This window comes from Rattus rattus, chromosome 6 (assembly GCF_011064425.1).
Source record: "Rattus rattus isolate New Zealand chromosome 6, Rrattus_CSIRO_v1, whole genome shotgun sequence".
Taxonomy (NCBI): Eukaryota; Metazoa; Chordata; class Mammalia; order Rodentia; family Muridae; genus Rattus; species Rattus rattus.
The window spans coordinates 33,077,508-33,097,773 of NC_046159.1; the positions used below are offsets into that span (position 1 = coordinate 33,077,508).

Sequence of the window (20,266 nt, forward strand, 5' to 3'; positions counted from 1 at the left end):
AATACAGCAGATCTGACACACATATTAGTACACTCTGCCACAGACAGTTCCACATCCTCCACTTTGAGACATGAATGGCTACTCTCCATTTGTCTACATGGCATGCTGAGGATGAAGCATTCATCCTCATGGTGCATCAGCTGTTGAAGTCAAAAATGAGTAAACATTAGAAAGCAAATAAGCAGGGTTGGGATTTAGCTCAGTGGTAGAGTGCTTGCCTAAGGGAAGCACAAGGCCCTGGGTTCGGTCCCCAGCTCCAAAAAAAAAAGAACCAAAAAAAAAAAAAAAAAAAAAAAAAAGCAAATAAGCCTCCTGCATCCCCCGCTTGTACTCCCCACCTTGCTCTCTTCCCTCTAAAGCCCAGCCTTCCCTCTGCCCACTGGCCCTTTCCAGCTGTTGTTGACGCCAGGTCAAAGGGGTCTCCAGCTCCGAGGACCATCTAACTTATATGGCCTGTTCAGGGAGCCCCAGAGCTGACAACTGAGCTCTGGAGCAGAGGGAGCAGCCCCACGCACTGACCTGGTTTCCTGTGGTTTCCGGTGCAGGAAAAAGGCTGACAAGGCTCCAGGCTTTGTGGGGACCCTCCCCATCATCTTACAGCTTCCTCTCGCTTATGGAGCACTTGACCTGCATCAGCCCTCTCCTTGGCAACGTCCACGCTGGGAGGGAGGTTAAGGGCATGTCCATTGGGTCATGTCCCTCTCTCTCTCTCTCTCTCTCTCTCTCTCTCTCTCTCTCCTCTCTCTCTCTCTCTCTCTCCTCTCCTTCCCTCCCTCCCTCCCTCACTCACTCTGACAGGGATTCTCTGTGTAGTTCTGGATGCTCTGGAACTTACTCTATAGACCAGACTGGCCTTGAACTCAGAGATCCACCTCTGCCTCCCAAGTGTAGTGTTAGGTCTGAAGGCACACACCACCATTGCCCTGCTTGTCTCTGTTTTAAAATTAAATTTAAAAAAAATGTTTGGGGCTGGAGAGATGGCTCAGCAGTTAAGAGCACTGACTGCTCTTCCAGAGATCCTAAACTTAATTCCCAGCAACCACATGGTGACTCACAACCATCTGTAACAGATTCTGGTGTATCTGAAGACAGCTACACTACACTAAATAAATAAAATATTTTTAAATGTGTGTGTGTGTGTGTGTGTGTGTGTTTATGCATGGGCAGGCAGATGTACTTGTCCATGCAGACTCATGTGGAGGCCAGAGACTGACACCAGGGTGTCTTCCTGTTTGTTTTCAACTTGTTTTGAGACAGAACCTGTAACTGAACCTGGACCTTGCCGATTCAGCTAGGCTGATGAGCCAGTGAGCTCATGGGATCCATCTGCCTCCTCTCCTCAGTGCTGGAACTACAGGTCCATTCTGCCAGGGCCTGGCATTGTGGGTGCTGGGATCAGGACTCTGGTCTTCATGCATAAGCAGCAAGCACTTTACACATGGAACCTTCTCACCCGTCCCAATATTATTACCATCAAGACAGGGCTTCATGTATCCTAGGTTGGCCTCAAATTCTCTGTGTAGCCCAAAGATGTCCTTACAAGCCAGGTCCTCCTCCTCCACTTCCCAAGTGTTGAGATTACTGGTGTGAAGTCCTGTATCCAATTTCTTCAGTGCTGCAGACCAAATCCAGGATTTCACGCTAGACAAGCACTCTACCAACAGAGCTTCTTAGCAGTACAAAATCTGTTGGCTCATACCTGCAGTCTCCAACCTTCCCGTTACCCTAAAAGTTGCCTCTCGCTTTTGCATCTGTGGGGAGGGTAGCAAGATGAGAAGGCACAGGAAGGTAAGATGGCAGCATCTTAACCAGAACTTGATCCCCAGAACTCCTATGAGTTGTCCTCTGACCTCTACACGCATGTCACAGCATGCAAACAGAGAAATATAATTTTAAATTTTTCATTTATTAGGGGCCGGGGCATGTGGCTCAACTGGTAGAATGCTTGACTAGCATGCACTGCAGTCCTTGATTTGCGATTCAGGAAGGTGACGTTCAAGGTCATCCTCAGCTACACAGAGTAGAATAGACCAGCCTTAGATACAGGAAACCCTATAAAGGCAGGGGGCTACCTAATGACTAGCAGAGTTTTTAATTAAAATTTTTAATTAAAAATATGTATATGAACATTTTGTTTGCATGTGCATATGGGTGCTGTGTGTATGTTTGTGGGCTGTGTGTGTGTGGGCTCTGTGTGTGTGTGTGTGTGTGTGTGTGTGTGTGTGTGTGTGTGTGTGTTACCTGCAGAGGTCAGAAAAGGATGTCAGATCCATTGTAATTGGACTTTTGGATCGTTGTGAGCCATCATGTAGATGCTGGAACAGGACCTGAGTTGTCTGCAAGAGCAAGTGCCCTTATCCACAGATCCAACTCTCCAGACAGTGGCTCTGGCCTGAAATCCCATGTACTTGAGAAGTTAAGGCAAAGAGATCACATATTGAATGCTTGTCTGATCCAGAGTGAGTTCAAGACAAGTCTGGGCAACTTAATGAGACTCTTATCTCAAAGTAAGGGGTGTGTGGTGTGTGTGTGTGTGTGTGAGAGAGAGAGAGAGAGAGAGAGAGAGAGAGAGAGAGAGAGAGATTAAATAAAAAAAAGAGGCCATTGGGTGGTAGCAGCACATGCTTTTAGTCCCAGCACTTGAGAAGAAGCAAAGGGGCAGATCTGAGTTCAAGGCCATCCTGGTCTACAGAGTGACAGCCAGAGGTACACAAAGAAATCCTGTCTCAGCAAACAAACATACAAAGAGGCCATGAGTTTAAGAGAAGAGGTGGGTGTAATGGAGGAGCTGGAGAGAGGAAAGCGGGGGAGAATACTACAATTATAATTTCAGGAAATTATTATTTTGTCTTTGTTTTCCAAGACAGGGTCTCCCAATGCAGCTGGCTGTCCTGGAACTCACTATGTAGATCAGGCTGGCTTCAAACTCACAGAGATCTATCTGCTTCTGCCTCCCAAGTGCTGGGATTAAAGATATGAGCCCTACTCCCAACTATAAAATTATATTTCTAAAAGAAAGTAAAAGGAGGGCTGGGTCTAACAAGCACTTGCTTAGTGTATACAAGGCCTGGTGTTTAAAAAAGAGGAGAGTCTCGTTTGTTCTTCTCCAGTGCCTAGCAGTGACCGTCAGGAAGCAGATGCGCCACAGCTAAATGAACATCAATTATGATACATTTCATCGACATAGCTTATCTGCTTCCAGTTCACAAAGAAACTGTAGTATTCGATCCCTCTAAACACCTGCGAGGCCGATAAGTGAGAATAATTTGTTTAATTTCATAAGGAGAGAAATAAGGAAGCAGAAGGGAAAGTGATTTGGTCAAGGTCAAAGTCTGTAGCCCAGGAAGCTGCACTTGTGCGGGGGATGGGGGCCCCCTCCCATCTGGCTGTCAGCCTGTAGTCTCTGGGCCTCACCTTCCTCTTTGAACCCACAGAGTCTGCTGACAGAGAAGCCTTATTCAGAGCCAACCTCTGCAGCCAAGTCAGTGAGAGCTAGAGAGCAGAAAAGGTGGTCATGCCTAGTGCCAAAATCCTTCCTCCAATTCTACCTTGTGCAAGTTCCTGGACACATGAAACTTTTTTAACTTTTAAGGTTCATTTTTTTAAAAAATATTTTAAAGATGTGTTTGTATTTCACGTGCAATGGTGTTTTGCCTGCATGTCTGTCTGTGTGAGGGTATCGGGAGTTACAGACAGTTGTGAGCTGTCATGTGGGTCATTCCTCTGTAAGAGTCAGTGCTCTTAACCGCTGAGCCATCTCTCCAGTCCCGAGGTTGATTCTTTTTTTCTTTTTTTTCGGAGCTGGAGATCGAACCCAGGGCCTTGCGCTTGCTAGGCAAGCGCTCTACCGCTGAGCTAAATCCCCAACCCCGATTCTTTTTTAATGTATATGAATGTTTTACCTACATGTAAATGTGTGTATCATGTCTGTGGTTAGTGTCCTTAGAGATCAAAAGAAGACATCAGATTGCCTGGAACTGGGGTTATAGGTAGTTATGAGTCACCATGTGGGTACTAGGAATCAAACCCTGGCTCTCTGCAAGAGAAACGAATGCTCTGATGCACTGAGCCATCCCTCCAGCCCTACCATGGGTTTCTAATGCCTGCCTGTGCGCTCTAGTCTGTAACACTCATCCTCGGCTCCCATGGCTTCTGACCTGACTTTCTTTTTTGGTTTGACAAGGATATCTCTTCACTATTTTTCATTCTTCTCTACATGTTACACCTGACCACACTTTCCTCTCCCTCTACTCCTCCCAGTCATCTCTCATCTCCCCACTTCCCCGGATTCGCCCCTCCATTTCCCTTCAAAAATCAACATGGCACAATTTTGTATGGTGTTTTCTGTAAGCTTGTGTTTTTCTTCCTGTCCCACGCTCCTGGAATAAGGACTCTGAGACTTAAATATATTTACAAATGCCCAGGCCAAAACTTTGCATGTTCTCCAACTAGCTCATAACCTAATATCTGTTTATTCTAATCTGAGTTCTACCACGTGGCTGGTTACCTCTGCTCAGTTCTCATGCACTGTCCTCCTTGGAGTGCCGAGGTGGATCTATCCCAGAATTCCCCTCTCTGTACCAGAATTTCCACCTCCCTATTTCTTGCTAATTTCTAAGCTAATAGGCCAACAGCATTTTTATTGACAGGTGAAACAACCATACATTTCCTAAAAGACTCCCTCTACAGCATAACAAGTTATGACAGGACTAGGTACAAACCCTCATATCAAGCCTGGATGAGGCAATCCAGCAGGAAGAAAAGGGTCCCAAGAGCAGATAAAAGAGTCAGGGGCACCCTGTTCTCCCACTGTTAGGAGTCCCAGAAGGACACCACACTACACAACCATAAGGTATATACAGAGGACCTAGCTAAGACCCACACAGAGTCCATTATTGTCACTTCAGTTCCATGAACCTTGCTTAGTTGATTATGTGGGCCATAGTCTGTGGTGTTCTTGACCCCTCTGGTTCCCACAATGCTGCCTCCCCTCTTCCGTGGTGTTCCCCTAGCTCCACCTAGTGTTTGGCTGTGGATCTCTGTATCTGCACCCAAATCATCAGTTGCTGGGTGATGCCTCTCTGATGACACTTGGGATAGACATGGATCTGAGTGTAGCAGAACGTCATTAGGAATCATCTCACTGATTTTTCTTCCAGCCGTGTTTGGTTCTACCCTAGATCTCTGGGCTGTCCAGCCTCTGGTTCATAGACATACAGGCAGTGTCGGGCGTGGGCTTCCTCTCGTGGACCAGTCATTGGACCAACTTATTCTGTGTCACCACTACCCCAACATACCTGGCAGGCAGGACAGATGGTAGGTTGAAGGTTTTGTGGCTGATGTCCCAATCCCACTACTGAAAAGCCTTGCCTGATACATGGTCAGTGCAGGATGATGCTGTCAGGCTCCGTAACTAGGAGTCTTTGCTAGGGTCACTCTTGTAGATTTCAGAGTTTCTACTTTAATAGGCTCCACATCACCCCCCAAACTCCAGTCATCTCTCCCAGTATTCTCTCCCTCCATCCCTACGCCCTGCCTGATTCCTCTTGTTTCCATCCCCACCCACCCAAGTCCACTGGCAAAACATATTCTCTTTTTCCTTCTCAGGGAGATCCACGCATGTCCCCATACCTTGAGCCTTTCTTGTTACTTAGCCCCCTAGTGTGTGGATTGTAGCATGGTTATCCTGTACTTTACAGCAAATATCCATTTATAAATGAGTCCATACCATGTTTGTCTTTCTGAGTCTGGGTTACCTCATTCAGGATGGTCTTTTGTAGTTCCATCCATTTCCCTAAAATTTCATGATGTCATTGTTTTTAACAGCGCAGTTAACACTCCATTGTGTAAATTCACCATATTTTCTTTATCCATTCTTCAGCTGATGGACATCTAGGTTGTTTCCAGTTTCTGGTTATTATGAATAAAGCTTCTATGAATAAAGTTTCTATGAGAGAGGGGCAAGCAGCCAGACCGGGAAAGAACAAAGAAACAGAAAGGAGTCTAATCACAGTGAGTGGTGGATGGGTGGGCATAGTTCTAGGAGAGGAGATTGGCAACTGTCAACAGGGAGAGTTAGAACTTAGGTAGCTGGAATAGGAGGCAATGGGGTGAAGGCAGCAGGGTGTCAGCATCAAAGCCTTGTGCTCTTAGGTGTCTGAAGCAGCTGGCCAAGACTTCATGCAGTAATGACCTTTATTTGGGAACCAAGCCAGGGGCTCAGGAAGTTTTGGCAAGTCCTGAAGCATGCACGCTTGGTGAGAGTATACTGTTGGACGGCGGGAGGTGGACTTGGCAGCCATTTTTCTTGTCAGTCTTTCGTACGCATGGACTTGAATGGGACATGAGTAGCAGCTACAGGATCTTCCTGTAGTGGCCACTTCCTAAGGTCTGCTGGCTCTGTATCCGCTGTCAGGGCACTGGCCAGGACAACGTGAATCAAGAATTTGAAGTATCCTTTATGTTCTTTTAGAAGGAATCAACTTCCAGCATTCTAAGAAATCATTCTTAGCTAGACATAATGATAAATACCTATGTGACAGAGGCAGGAGGATTCTATAAAGAGAACCTGAGAGAAGGAAGGAGAGGAAAGGAGAGGAGAGAAGGAAAGAAGGAAAGGGAAACCATTCCTAAAGCAGGTACACTCCCAATCTGAGAGGCAAGCACAGCACTGCTCATCAAGGAAAGGCATCTTGATATGTAGACCTCTGTGTTCCGGGGAGTTCATTCACATTTCTTTCAGCCTCACAGCCATGGGAGAGTCCACGATGCCCATGCCTCTCATCAAAAACAGGCTCAGCTGGAAGTGGAAACAGCCCTAATCCCAGCACTACAGAAGCCCAGGACTGCTGAGTGTAAGGACAGTCTGAGCTAGTGTCAAACGGAGGGTAGACTAAGAATGTAGCTGAGTTGATGGAGCACTTGCCTAATAAATATGAGGCCCTACTTGGTTCCTAGGATGGCAATAAAATGTAATAAAACCAACAAAGATAGTAAAATCTCTAGCTAGAATCTCAGCCTAATTCCTGGTAGCACAAGCCTTTCTCGGGTCTAGGGCAGCTCTCAGGAGTCCCCCCAACTCCTTCACTCTCCTGTCTTGCTTGTAAAGATCAGACAACCACCACTTATGTCACCCGTAGAGTCCATAAAATGCCTTCACAAGGTCCGGAGGATGCTGCAGCGGGTAGGTTACTGGCTGCTCTTCGAGAAGATTTGGGTTTAGTTCCTAGCACCCACACGGTGGTTCTCTAACTCCAACCTCAGTGGATACAATGCCCTCTTCTGGCTTTTTCAGGAACCCAAGTGGTACACAAACATACATGCTGGCAAAACACCTATGCATAGAAAAGTAAATTTTAAAATTTCAAAAACTTTGTAGAAAGCCTTCACAATACAGCTATTGGAGCTTTAGAGCAACCTGTGTGACAGGTGGCTGCTCTTAGCCCTGTGGTTGATACCTTAACTCGTACTTTAATCAACCTTGTTTTTAGAGATTGGTTTCAATTATGTAGCTCAGGCTGACCAAAGTCACAGTATTCCTCTTGCCTCAGCCTTCCATGGGTCACCTAACCAAAACACCGTTCTTCTGACTACATCAAGAGGAGGCCTCATTTGTGAACACCACAACCATGAGGCAGGAAAAAATTGATAGAAAGAAGCTAGAAAACCACAAGTCCAGGCACAAAACTAACATAAACTGATGTTTCCATGACAGCTACTTTTAAATTGTTGACAAGTTTCATAATTGGTTTTCAAGGTATTCAAAGACTATATATAAAACCCCATTTTAATGACCAAAAATAGTTTTTAGCGCTTTGACTAACAATTTGCACCCCAGTTTTAACAAATGTTTGCATCTCAGTTGAGAATTAGCAGTGTGTGCCTCAGCTGAGCTCAGGGCAAACTCCCTTGTCCATGGCCTTCCATGTACTTCTTCCTGCATCGGTCCAGTTGTGTTCTCTGTGAAATAGACTTTGGTCTGTAAAAGGACATGTTAATCTGTTCAATGAGCTCAGAGTGAACACTAATGTGCCGAGTACTGAGCAAGGGAATGGAAGACATATGAACTAGTAATTCTGTAAGCCAGGCGTGACGCTCATGCCTGTAATCCCAGCACTTAGGAAGGAGACAAAAGTATCAGAGGTTCAAAGTCACCTCCAGCTGTATAGTTTAAGGTCATTGTGGGCTATGCTAGTCCTTGTCTCGTTGCAACATAATAAAGGAGTAAAGTGGAAACAGCCAAATGAAGTTGTTGTTTGAACTGAGGAATGGGAAGTCTCCAGAATTTTCATCTAAATGGTGTCTTAAAGATTAAAAAAGGAATTTAAGAGTAGAGGAGGTTTGTCTTTATTTCTTGGTGCTTGGGAATCAAACTTAAGGCCCTAGTGCATGTTGGACAAGTACTGTACCACGGAGAAGCCTCTCCTCTGGAATCCTTAGGAAAACATGAAGGGAACAAAAAGGACGTAGAGCTTGAGCGAGGGATAATGACCCAGAGCATACGCCTGTCAACACTGGACTCAGAAACAGCAGCAGGCCTGAGGCACAAGTTATCTTTGAAATGATCAGTAGGACCCAATCATGGTGGCACATGCCTATAGTCATAACACTTGAGAGGCAGAGGCAGGCTGAGTTCCAGGACAGTCAGGGCTACAAAGAAACCATCTTGACCCCCACCCTCACCCCCGACACACACACACACACACACACACACACACACACACACACACACACACACACACACAAAGATCCATCTGGAGAAGGCTCTGCAGACTATACACCCATTTCCCAAAGAGAAGAATTACAGCTGTAGAGGCCAGATCTCTGCAGTTACAGATGCATCATCCAAGCATAACCAAGTCCAAGGGCAAAGGGATCACAGTTTTCCTGCCTTAGCTATTTACTGCTCTACCTTAGATATGGCTGTTAACTTTACCTCAGTTGTGGCTCTCACAGTGAGTGTTACGCTCACTGCACATCCCCTCAAGACTGGACGCCCCCTGCTGTTTGGAAGGTCCAGATACTGGTTGTCAGCCTGTGACATTTTTGGGATTGGAGGAAACTTTAGGTGGGGCTGAATGGAAGTTCTGTCACTGGTGGTATGCAGTGGGATCGCATCTTTTTGTTTTCTGGCTTCCACAGGGTGAGCAGCCTCTTTTGCACATGCTCCTAATAGGTAGGCAAGTGAACCATGGACAGAGAGCTAACAGAGAAAGACCCCCAAATCCCTTTCTTCTTACTTTGCCTTGTTATCGGTCAGTGGGAACTAATATAGTCCCTACAAGCAGATTCTTAAAAACCATGTTGGGTACTATTGTATGGTTTTAGACAGATAAAGGACTAAATTTTTCTTTTTTTTTTCTTTTTTTTCAGAGCTGGGGACCGAACCCAGGGCCTTGCACTTGCTAGGCAAGCGCTCTACCACTGAGCCAAATCCCCAGCCAAAGGACTAAACTTTTAATCCTATATTAGGCAGGCAAAGCAAGAGTTTGTGTGTTTGTGCTCAGTCTGTTCTACACAGTGGGATCCAGGACAGCCAGGGATAAATTGCGTTATTTTCTGTATATGTGTATCTTCCTGCAAGTTTGTCTTAATATCTCATGCCCATCAGGTATCTTCAGAGGCAGGAAGAGGGCATCAAATCCCCTGGGATAGTAGTTACAAATGATTTTGAGCCACCATGTGGTGCTTAGAACCGAACCTGGGTCCTCTGCAAAAGCAGCCAGTGCTCTTAGGTCCCTGAACCACCCCTCCAGTGCCCCTCACCCCAGGGTAGTTCTTACCTAACTAAAAGCTAGAGGGCTACAGCTGACTGAGACCCTTACCCCGGCTCCCATCTCCACTGGCAGTCCCACAGTTCTCAGGAAACATCTATTGCCTCTCAAACAATACAACTCTAAAAATCAACCAAATCTCCAACACAAGGCACAGGACAGTCTTAACTTTATTGAGGTTCTTGATTTAAAATGGTTTGCAGTAAACAGAACAGCCTGTAGGGGAGCAGCTTCCCAAATGCTGCCTGCCCTGTGACCTATGGTTGAAGTCCACTTGACATACGGATTATTCCAGATTTCTTTTTGTATTGGTGGTGAGGAGGTGATGCATGGAAGTAGGGAGTACGACCAAGAGAAGGCAAGGTAAGGCTCAGTCTGCAAAACCCAAACTCTAGAGGGCCTCAAGTTCAACCAGTTAAAGCGTTTCACAGCCACTGGTCACCCCGCTGTAGCTAGTCAAGAATAAATTAAATACTACAGCTTTGCCGCCTCAGCAGATGGTGAGAGAGAACTCTAGGCCAAGCTTTGAGCCTAGAGTGCACTGGGTGTCAACATCACAGATGCCACAGTCTGTGGAGATTCTCAACAGCCCCCTCCACCTGCTCAGTGGGAGCCCTAGGTTATACCCCCAGAGCAGTTCATCAAGCAGGCTTCATCATTTACGTTTCTTCTCCTGTGTGCTGGTGAACCAAGAGTCTAGGAGTTTCTTGCTGTAGTAGAGTTGCCAGGCATGAACTTGGACTGCCAGTACCAACACCAGGTACATGACGGAGACGGCGGAAAAACCGAACAGGAAGCGATAGGCCTTGCCATGGCGGTAGAGCTGCTGTGCCGCAGGGAACATCTCCATGCTGCCATAAATGAGGGGAGCGATGGAGAAGAGCCCCATGCTGATCATAGAGAGCACCAGGTAGCTAATGTTGTTTCGAGGGAAGGAGAGAAGACCCAAGACAGAGGGCACAATGCTCAACAAATACGGATATTCCCATTGATAGGGCATGGCCACCTGGTCATGTGACAAGAGCCTCAGGTGTCCCACGCTCATCTTGGCAACCAACAGCAGCCATATGACGAGATGCACGTAGATCAGCTTCTTGATTTCGTACTTGAGGGTCACACTGTAAGGCAGAGCAAAGGGAGAAGCAATTTTCATTTAAAGTGCTCTGACCACCAACTGTATTCCTGCCATGTGTATAGGACACACAGACACAATGTGAATGACACAGCCTCTGGCAGGCTGGGTACAAGGGATGGAGAAGAAAATAATTAGGAAATGAAATATAAAGCTCAAGTAAATACTTATAAGCCCAAGATATCCTAGGGAGTAAACAATGTAAAATCACTTCCCTGCCTTTTGGCTAAGATCAAGTGTAATATCTGTTCTTATCAGTTTAATAGCTGATACATCCTTTATCCGAGGACAATATAGTAAATGGGTTTTTGGACTAGGGGCTGGAATACGAGCTTGCTCCATCCACTCCATGCATTGACCTGGTACTGCAGTATCTCCAGGAATGGTGTACCCCTCCAGGGAATAATGCTGGTTAAATAAAAGGCTTAAAACAAAGGAAACAACAACAACAAAAAGAACAAACAACAATGGAGTATAAGATGGAATGCCAGAGAAAGCTGTCTATGTAAAGGAGAAAGCTACTTCAGCCTAGGTTCCAGATGAAAAGGAATCAAGGCAAAAACACGCAGACACAAAGGCATAAGGATTTATGTATTTGTCTTTCAAGAACTCAAGTGGCAAGACACATGGGAGAGGCAGTAACAGATTAACTTCAAAGTCTATTCGAGTACACTTCAAGACTGAGGAACAGCAGTGGCACCTGCAAGGCTGAGGCAGGAGATTCCAAATTAGAGGTTGGCCTGAACCACATAACAAGACACCATTTCACCGAGCCATGACAATTCTCACCAGTGGTTGAAATGACAGCATTGCATCATAGAAACAAAGGTGAGGAGGCCTTGAGGCGACAAGGAGCACAGCTCAGGCTCCCCATATTTCTCCAGCGACAGCTGTCCTGTGAAATAGCTGTCTTAGTTCCCTAGGTCTCACTCGAATCCTCAGTCTCAAGAGCTAGGTATGCAGTGAAAACGAGACCTTGGGTTAGGAGGTCCCCAGTAGGAAAGGCCTAAAGCTGAGAAAGAAGGGTCCAAAGAGCTTGTCATTCTTCTGTACAGACAGAGGCAAAGAACCAGCTGAAAGATTCAATGGATTTAAGGAAAAAATTAATTCATCTTAGGAAATGTGGGAGGTAAGGCAAAAAAAAATTACTCTGTCATTCAAGCTCCTTCAAGGCAGGATCCAGTTTGGCTTTTTCTCTTTAAAAAGTTTATGTGTATGTGTGGACCACACCTGTACCGATGCTGTCAGAGGTCAGAAGAAGGCATCAGAAGCCCTGGAACTGGAGTTCCAGAGGGTTGTAAGCCTTCTGATGTGAGTGCTAGGAACTGAATTTAGGTCCTCTGACAGAACAGCAAGTACTCTTAGTTACTATACGTGGGTTCTTAGGAATAATTTGGTTTTTTCACCCATAATACATAAAACATTTGATCACATGAGGATATTTGGGGAACTTTACTTAACATATACTTATTGTGATTATTCACTTAAAGTAAAATAGAATGTAACCACGTTGTGATTCTTGTGCCGCTTGGAAGATTTTGCTAGGATGTATAGGCTGTGGTGAGTTGCTGGAGATTTGCTTCATCTACCGAATGTATGAATGTGTATGTATAGATGTAAAGCTACCAAGCATGGGAGTGTGTGCCTGCTGTATTTCATTGCTGAACCCACGTCCCCACCTTGGATCACTGAACACACTGTCAGAGCTGGCCTCAAGACAATTAACTCAATCCTATGTGCACAATAAGCCTAAGACATGACTACATTGAAACTTTGTAAAGTACTTATGACGTCTTCCATAAAGATGGGGTCTACAGGTGGTGGTGACACTTGCCTTTAATCCTATCACTTTGGAGACAGAGGGGATGGGGAAGGGGAAGGAGGGAGGAAGGGAGGAAGGGAGGGAGGGAAGGAAAGAAAGAAAGGGGTCTACAGATTGATAACTCCTGATAACAGTCCGGGAGAAATCTGGTATGGTCTCAGCCACACAGTGCAAAGGTTACAAGGAAACAGGTTATACCTCTCTCCCTCTGAAGAGACAATGTGTGTAATTAACATTCCTGGTTTTCCTAGTGCTTAAGATTTTAAAAAACAAAACCTTTATTGAAAAGTATAACATAAAACCAAATAACAAGGTCTAGTTTTGAAAACTGGCACAGCCTCAGTGTCTAACACAATACATGATGATGGATAGCCAGTAAGAACTTAAACAAATAAAAGGATGTAGAAAAATCCCCTTATATGGACATATTCCTAAAACTCAGGTTGGACAGGGCCACCTTTTACCATCCACACTCACCCAAACAGCCCCAAGTTTAGCAGCTATCATGCTAGTTAGTTCCCATGCTGGGGCCTTTACACACCAAAACCTAAAAAATATGAGATTTTTTTTTCTCCCTCTGAAGATGTTAAAATGGAGAGTCCAATTAGAAATAACCCGCTGGAGAGAGGGGGTCTCCGTGGAGGGGCATCTGGACTACATACCAAGACTCTAGTTTACAAAATCACTTCTGATCTGTAGTTAGAAAGATGGCTTGCCATCCTTCTGTGTTTGGTTCTCAACATCAACCTTGGGTGGACTCAAAACTCCATGTGTAATTGTAACTCCAGTTCCAACACCCTCTACTGGGTTCTTCGAGCAGTTGCTCTCATATGCACAAATACATACATACATACATACATACACATACACACACACACGAAATTAAAACTAAGAATCTTCTTTAAAAACCTTAAGTAGTGGGCTGGAGAGGTGGCTCAGCGGTTAAGAACACTGACTGCCCTTCCAAAGGTCCTGAGTTCAATTCCCAGCAATCACATGGTGGCTCACAACCATCAATAATGGGGACCCGATGTCCTCCTCTGGTGTGTATGAAGACAGCGACAGGGTACTCACATACATGAAATAAATCTTTAAAAAGAAAAAAAAAGTTAGGTAGTTTTCTGGCCAAGTGCATTCCTGAAAACCCAGCAGCACTCAGGAGGCTAAGGGGAAGGATGTGAGTTCGAGGCCAGCCTGAACTCTACTGTGGAACCTTTTTTTCGACTTGAAAAAGCAAAGTGGTGTCCCCAAAGGTCACCGAGAGGGTCCAACACGGAACCATGTGCCTGTGCAAGCTGGATCCCCTCAAAACACACGGCGAACCAAGGCGGGCCAACCGGGCTTTCCCAGCCTGGAAATAAAACAGAGTTCGCTAGAGCAGGGACCTGGCGGGTGCACGACAACTGGCTGGGGTGCGACAGCTTGAGGACCACTGATGTTGCTTCCCAGAACCTGCAGGCTCCGCCGGGAAAGGCCTCGGTACGCCTGTCTCACCTCGTACCTCATTTGGTAGTGCATGGCGACTCGTTCCCGGTGCTGAAAGTCGCTGCCGTCGGTGCCGGCCGCTCGTGGGCCTGCCCGAGACGCCATCGTGAAGAACCTAGGGCCCTAACGCCGACCCTCTGGCTCACACACCTAGCCAGGCTCCCAGAGAACCGCTTTCCTGCCTCCTCCTCTCCGCTTCCACCACACGGCCTGCAGCTCTGGGAGCACTTCCGGCCTCTCTAGCCCGGGAGGACTGACTCTGTGGTTTCTTCGCGCATGCGTTCTTTCGGATGTTCTTGCATCTCCCAGAGTAGAGCGAGTGCAGAATTAACTTAGTCCCTAGAAATATCTCGCGGGTCTACCCCGAGATGCCATCGTGCGGAATCGAACCCCTTGCCGCTAATGCCGATCAGCCAGGCCCCCAAGCAAACCCCTTTTAACTTCATTATAAAGCATTTCAAAAATTACTTGTGTATGGGTGTTTTGTCTGTGCACCACGTGTGTTTTTTTGTGCCCGCAGAGACTGGAAGAGGACGTAGGATAGTCTTGTTAGCTATAATGTGAGTGCTGGGATTTGAACCTAGATCTATTAGGCTCTTAACTGCTGGCCCAGACCCTAAGTTTTTTTGTTTGTTTGTTTTTCCTTGAGACAGGGTTTCATGTGCCTCATGCTGGCCTCGAACTCTTGACAGTCTTTTTGCTTCAATCTCCCAAGGCATGATTATAGTATTAAGCCATGCCTAGCTCGACTTGGCATCTTTGACCAATTGCTCAGTGACTTGTTGCACACTTAACACTTCCTGAAGCGGCACACAACCTTCGGGTTAGGATCCGGAGCAAAGACGTTATATACCTAAAAGTACAGGGCGGTCAATGTTGAGAGGCAACATTCAGAGGCTGAGGCAGTAAAGAGGCATCTCTTCCTCCCTGCACTGTTATCCATAGTTTGAGACCCTGGGGCCTTAAGCTAACTGGAACAAAGATGGCGGTGAACATTTATAATCTCCCCAACTTGAAAGGTGGAGGAAGGAAGAGGAGGAGTTCCTCCTCGGTTACATAGGGAGTTGGAGGCCAGCCTTGCCTATGTTGAACGTTGTCAATGAATGAATGAATGAATGAACTGAATGAATGAATGAACTGAATGAATTGAACATTGTCAATAAATGAAATAAACAAACAAACAAATAAATAGCTGGAGAGAGATGGCTCAGTGTTAAGAGCACCTGCTGTTCTTGCAAAGAACCCAGATTGTTTGTTTTATTGAGAGAGGACCTCACTATGTCCTGGAATTCACTATGTGGGCCAGCCAGTCTTGAACTCACAGAGTATTCTTCATGCCCGATGTGTTTGTGTCTGAGCACCAAATGCGTGTCTGGTGCCAGAGGAAGCCAGGAAAGGGCGTCAAATCCCCAAATGCCCTGGAACTGGAGCTCTTGTTGTGAACTACCATGTAGGCTCTGGAAATCCAACTCAGATCCCTTTCAAGAACCACTCTTAACCTCTTAGCCTTCGACCCTTTAGGGTTTGGCTCCTAACATTCACAGCTCACAACTGACTGAAACTCCGGTTCCAGAGTCTCTGGCACCCTCTTCTGGCCTAGGTGGGCACTGCATACACATGGTACACAGACCTACACCCAGGCCAAATACCCATAACACACACAAGAGTTTTTAAATTAATTTTTAAAGGCAAACCAATGGCTGTCCTGCATAGGAGTGTATGCCTGTGGTCACAGCACTTGGGAAGTTGAAGCATGAGATTGAGGTCAGTCCTATCTAATTGCCGTATGGAGAATGGGCTGGAGGGCATAAAGATGAAGTCTACGTCAGCAGCAGAAGCAAGAAATAATCCACTGGCTTGAGAGCTGAACTCAGCCTTGCTGGGGTCCAGCCTCAACACAGGATCAGAGTTCTCAACTGGAAGCAGGGATATCTGGAAGGCGCATAATAAATATACACAGACTACTCTCTCTCTCTCTCTCTCTCTCTCTCTCTCTCTCTCTCTCTCTTTCTTGCTCGCCTGCAGCTTGAGGCTGCACACACTTGGCATTCTCTTGCACACTCTGCTTTTCTTCTTTGCACTTTTCGTTTCTCGAACTCACACTCACGTACACCTCTGTTCATTACCCTTTCATTCTCACACACACTCTTCATACACACCTCACACATATCTCACACACACCACATGTACTGTCCTCTCACTCACACACATAATCTTCATACACACCTCACATTCTCTCTTCACATGCTCTTCTCATGTTCTCTCTCTCTCTCTCTCTCTCTCTCTCACACACACACACACACACACATACACACACACACACAATCTCATGAACACTTCACTCTCTCTCCACTCACTTTCCACTTGTTCCTTACATGCTCACACATGCTCACACATGCTCACACATGCTCACACATGCTCTCTCACTCACTCTCTCATTTGCTCCCTCATTTGCTCTCTAGCCTTTCTCTTGCTCCAGCCTTTTATTGATCCTCCAAAAGCAGGTAGAAAAAAGACACTGTATAATCATTGCCAAATCAGACTCAAAAGAATAAGCGCATCCCACAAAGAATTAAGAACTATAATTGTTTCCCCAAAGTTTCAAACTTCCCACATTCCCAGGCCTGTGACCAAAATAATAATAATTGCAAACTTATCATTATTTAAACTTTAACTTTTGACTTATTATACTTCAGAGCTCTGAGGTCAGCTGCTTGCATTTTCTAAAGCTCTAAAGATAAATGACATGGGCAAAGCCGCCAGGCAGAAAGAATCAAGTTAACCCTTAACTCAGTGGTTCTGCTAGCTTTCTGTTCCTTGCAAACAGTGACTCTCATAAGAGTCCCAGTATTTTGACTTAGTTTACTAGTATATAATTTTATATATTCTATACTTCCTTATCCAGGAACCACTATCAAATGTTATACAAAACTTATTTCCTAACTTCAATAACTTTTTCCTTTCTTGGGGTCCCAATGTTGGCTCTAATTCATTTTCTAATAATTTCTTCAAAGTTTCTTTGCAAGTCAAGCATTAATCTGGGATTACTACTGTGCAGTTTTTACATTGTTTCCAAGATGAGAACACACAGCATGCACCTGGGCCATTAGGGCTGTGTTGTGCTGTGCCCCTATGCCTCAACTTCCATTTGTTTAAGAATCATAACATCAAGGAACATCTAGTTTCACAGAATTCACCAGAGCAGGAGAAAGAAGTAGGAAAGTCATATACAATAGAATAATTATGTACACCAAGGCCAACTGAAAGGCAGTCAGGCACAAATGAAATCTATGCAGCCGTTGTCCAGGGCTAAGATTAGGAGAAATGGGAACAACCAGTTTTTACAAAGAACTGCTGCGGGCTACTGAGATGTCTCCATCCCGGCCTTCTGCAGGCAGCCTCTTATTTCAGATGGCAGGTGCCCTGGAGGGGTGTGTCTCCTGCTTCTCAGGGTCCTAGAGGCCACCCTTTTTTTTTTTTTTTTTTTTTTTTTTTTTTTTTTTTTTTTTTTTTCCCGGAGCTGGGGACCGAACCCAGGGCCTTGAGCTTGCCAGGCAAGCGCTCTACCACTAAGCTAAATCCCCAACCCTGAGGGGCACCTTTTTTTTTTTTTAACAAGAAGCTGCTGTGGGCTGCTGAGATGTCTCCATCCCAGCCTTCTGCTGGCAGTCCCTGTCATCGTATGCTGTCCCCAGCACAGCCCGAGCCTTCTCACCTTCAGAGCCTGTGCAGCACCCCAAAAGAACTCACCTCACCGGGTTGGGGATTTAGCTCAGCGGTAGAGCACTTGCCTAAAGTGCAAGGCCCTGGGTTCGGTCCCCAGCTCAAAAAAAAAAAAAAAAAAAAAAAGAACTCACCTCACACTCACCTCACAAAAATTATGTGAAGGTCGATGAGCTTTCAGTTTACTCAGCTCCTGGGGAGCTAAATGTAAGGAGAGGCCAAGGACTCAACTTGAAGAAGCCATCTCACAACTCTAGCATCATTGTGAGCCATATACAAGTTGTTGTCAGGAAACATGCTCCCAAACTAAACCCCAAGGTGGAACCCTACATCTGGTGGGGATTAGACAACTTTGTGTATCCCCAAAATGCCTCCTGGATTCCTGGATTTCCCCCAAGACTCATTGTTATTGGTTTTGCTGGATTTGTTGAACTTTCTTTTGCTAGAGGTTCAAAAATAAAGAAGCTGGTGTATACTTTTTTTTTTTTTTTTTAATTTTGTGGGATTAGGCGTCTCTATCTGTTATCCATGAAAAGCCGTCACCTTTGCTCAGGTCAGTGGGAGAAGTTATATGACGGGGGATTACGAGAGTACATAGTTGTAGATTTGTGAAAGGACGAATTTCAGAAGCCAGCAAATACAAAGAATTTACCTGGAAATAGATAGAAAACTCCATGCTCTGCCCATTTAAATCAGTTATAGGCAAACATTGGGAACTCCAGATGGTAAATCAGTATTTCTACAGACAAAGAGCAGAGTCAGCATTGAATATAGTAAGCTAGCTTTCCTCTTCAGGAAAAACAAAACTAAGCCTTTTTTACTATTTTGGGTGATGGCATAGTACAAGCCAACTACTCTGGAATCCTTCCATGAAAATAAAATACAGGCCTTAGAACTCCTCCTTCTCAGATCATTACTTAGGTACATAATTAAAATCTGGATTCAAACAAAAAATAAAATAAGACAATAACACAAAATGAAGAAATAGTAAGGATGAAGATTCTCACTATTTTCCCAATTTTTCCAAAATTTATTAATTCAAAACAAGAAGCAAATTTTTTTTTTTTTCGGAGCTGGGGACCGAACCCAGGGCCTTGCACTTGCTAGGCAAGCACTCTACCACTGAGCTAAATCCCCAACCCCAAGAAGCAAATTTCTTAAAACAAGTGTCAGGGGCTGGATGAGATGTCCCAGCTGTTAGGAGCATTAGCTCTTCTTGCAGACAACTGGAGCACCATTCCCGTCACCGTAGTTCACACCATCTATAGCCCCAGTTCCAGGGGATCTGACGGCTTCTTCTAGCATCCTCCTCTGACACTAGACGTACCTCTGGTGCACAGACATACATGCAGGGCTAGCCTGGTCTACATAGTGAATTCTAGTACAGCCAGAGTTACATAATGAGACCCTGTCTCAACAAAATAGTATAACCTGGGCCCTTTGCAACAACAGCAGATGCTCTTAAACACTGAGCCATCTCTCCAGCCCTGTATTTGGTGGGGGGTGGGTCCTATACGTGGTTTAAAATTGCAATTCTATTTCTGTGATAATATCATCTCATATGTTCAAACATAATTTGTACTTCTTTGGTCTGTGTTTTTATTCATTCTTCATATTTCTATCCTGTTGTTTGTTTTCTGGACATATGTAGATTGGGGGAAAAGGAGAGAGAGGGAGGAAGGTTGGGGAGAGTTAGAATCTCATGATGCTCTCCAAGTTGGCCTCACTTCCTGTTTTGATTCTCTTTAGCCTCCCAAAGATTGGGACTAAAGCATGTGCCACTGCACCTAGCTTCTTGGGTCTTTGATTTTGCTCATAGTATCATAAAGTTAGCATGAAGAATATCACGCACGCACCAGTGTGTGCATGTGTGGGTGTGTGTATACATGTGTGTGGATAGCTGTGGAAGCCCAAGAAGAGGTTGGAACTAGACTTACAAATGGTCATAAGCTGCCTTCAGTTGGTGCTGAGAACCCTACTCCAGTTCTCTGGAAGAGCAGCAATTGCTGACCCATCTCTCTGTCCCAGTGAAGAACAGTTGAATGTATCAAGCTTTTAAAATGTGATTTATTATTTTGTTAATGTTTTGCTTGTATATATACACGTGCACCATATGGATGCCTGGTGCCCAAAGAGGACAGAAGAAGGTGTCAGATTCAGTGGAACTGGAATTACAGACAGTTGTGAACCACTATGTGGTGGGTGCTGCAAACCAAAACTAAGTCCTCTGTAAAGCAACCCTGTTCTAACTGTTCTAACTGTAAGTGATTGCATATCTCTCTCTCTCTCTCTCTCTCTCTCTCTCTCTCTCTCTCTCTCTCTCTCTCTCTC

General features: G+C 45.3%; 1 protein-coding gene, 1 non-coding gene and 1 pseudogene across 3 annotated transcripts; 2 read left to right on the forward strand and 1 right to left on the reverse strand.

Moving 5' to 3' along the window:
* Window positions 1-9,925: 9,925 nt before the first annotated feature.
* Jagn1 (jagunal homolog 1) lies at window positions 9,926-14,446 on the reverse strand. Of its 2 annotated transcripts, none has more exons than XM_032905929.1 (2): window positions 14,229-14,446; window positions 9,926-10,891 (listed from the first exon to the last, which is right to left on the reverse strand). In XM_032905929.1, exons 1-2 carry the CDS (start codon window positions 14,315-14,317, stop codon window positions 10,429-10,431), a joined length of 552 nt encoding a protein of 183 aa, XP_032761820.1. In that variant the 5' UTR covers window positions 14,318-14,446; the 3' UTR covers window positions 9,926-10,428. The 2 variants fall into 2 exon arrangements, with proteins under 2 accessions (XP_032761820.1, XP_032761821.1); XM_032905930.1 differs by having other exon boundaries at window positions 10,784-10,891; window positions 14,222-14,437.
* Window positions 11,112-11,301, forward strand: LOC116904777. Its single transcript, XR_004388441.1, has one exon. It is a non-coding gene; the product is annotated as a U2 spliceosomal RNA (small nuclear RNA).
* A 748-nt stretch (window positions 14,447-15,194) lies between the features above and the next one.
* Window positions 15,195-18,601, forward strand: LOC116904257 (annotated as a pseudogene).
* The last annotated feature ends 1,665 nt before the right edge of the window (window positions 18,602-20,266 follow it).

Bases quoted from the DNA above. Each gene is read 5' to 3' on its own strand.
- Jagn1 (XM_032905929.1), bottom strand. From the start codon at position 14,317: ATGGCGTCTCGGGCAGGCCCACGAGCGGCCGGCACCGACGGCAGCGAC. The intron at 10,892-14,228 runs GTACGAGGTGAG...TCTGCCTTACAG, and splicing joins GCCATGCACTACCAAATGAG to TGTGACCCTCAAGTACGAAA.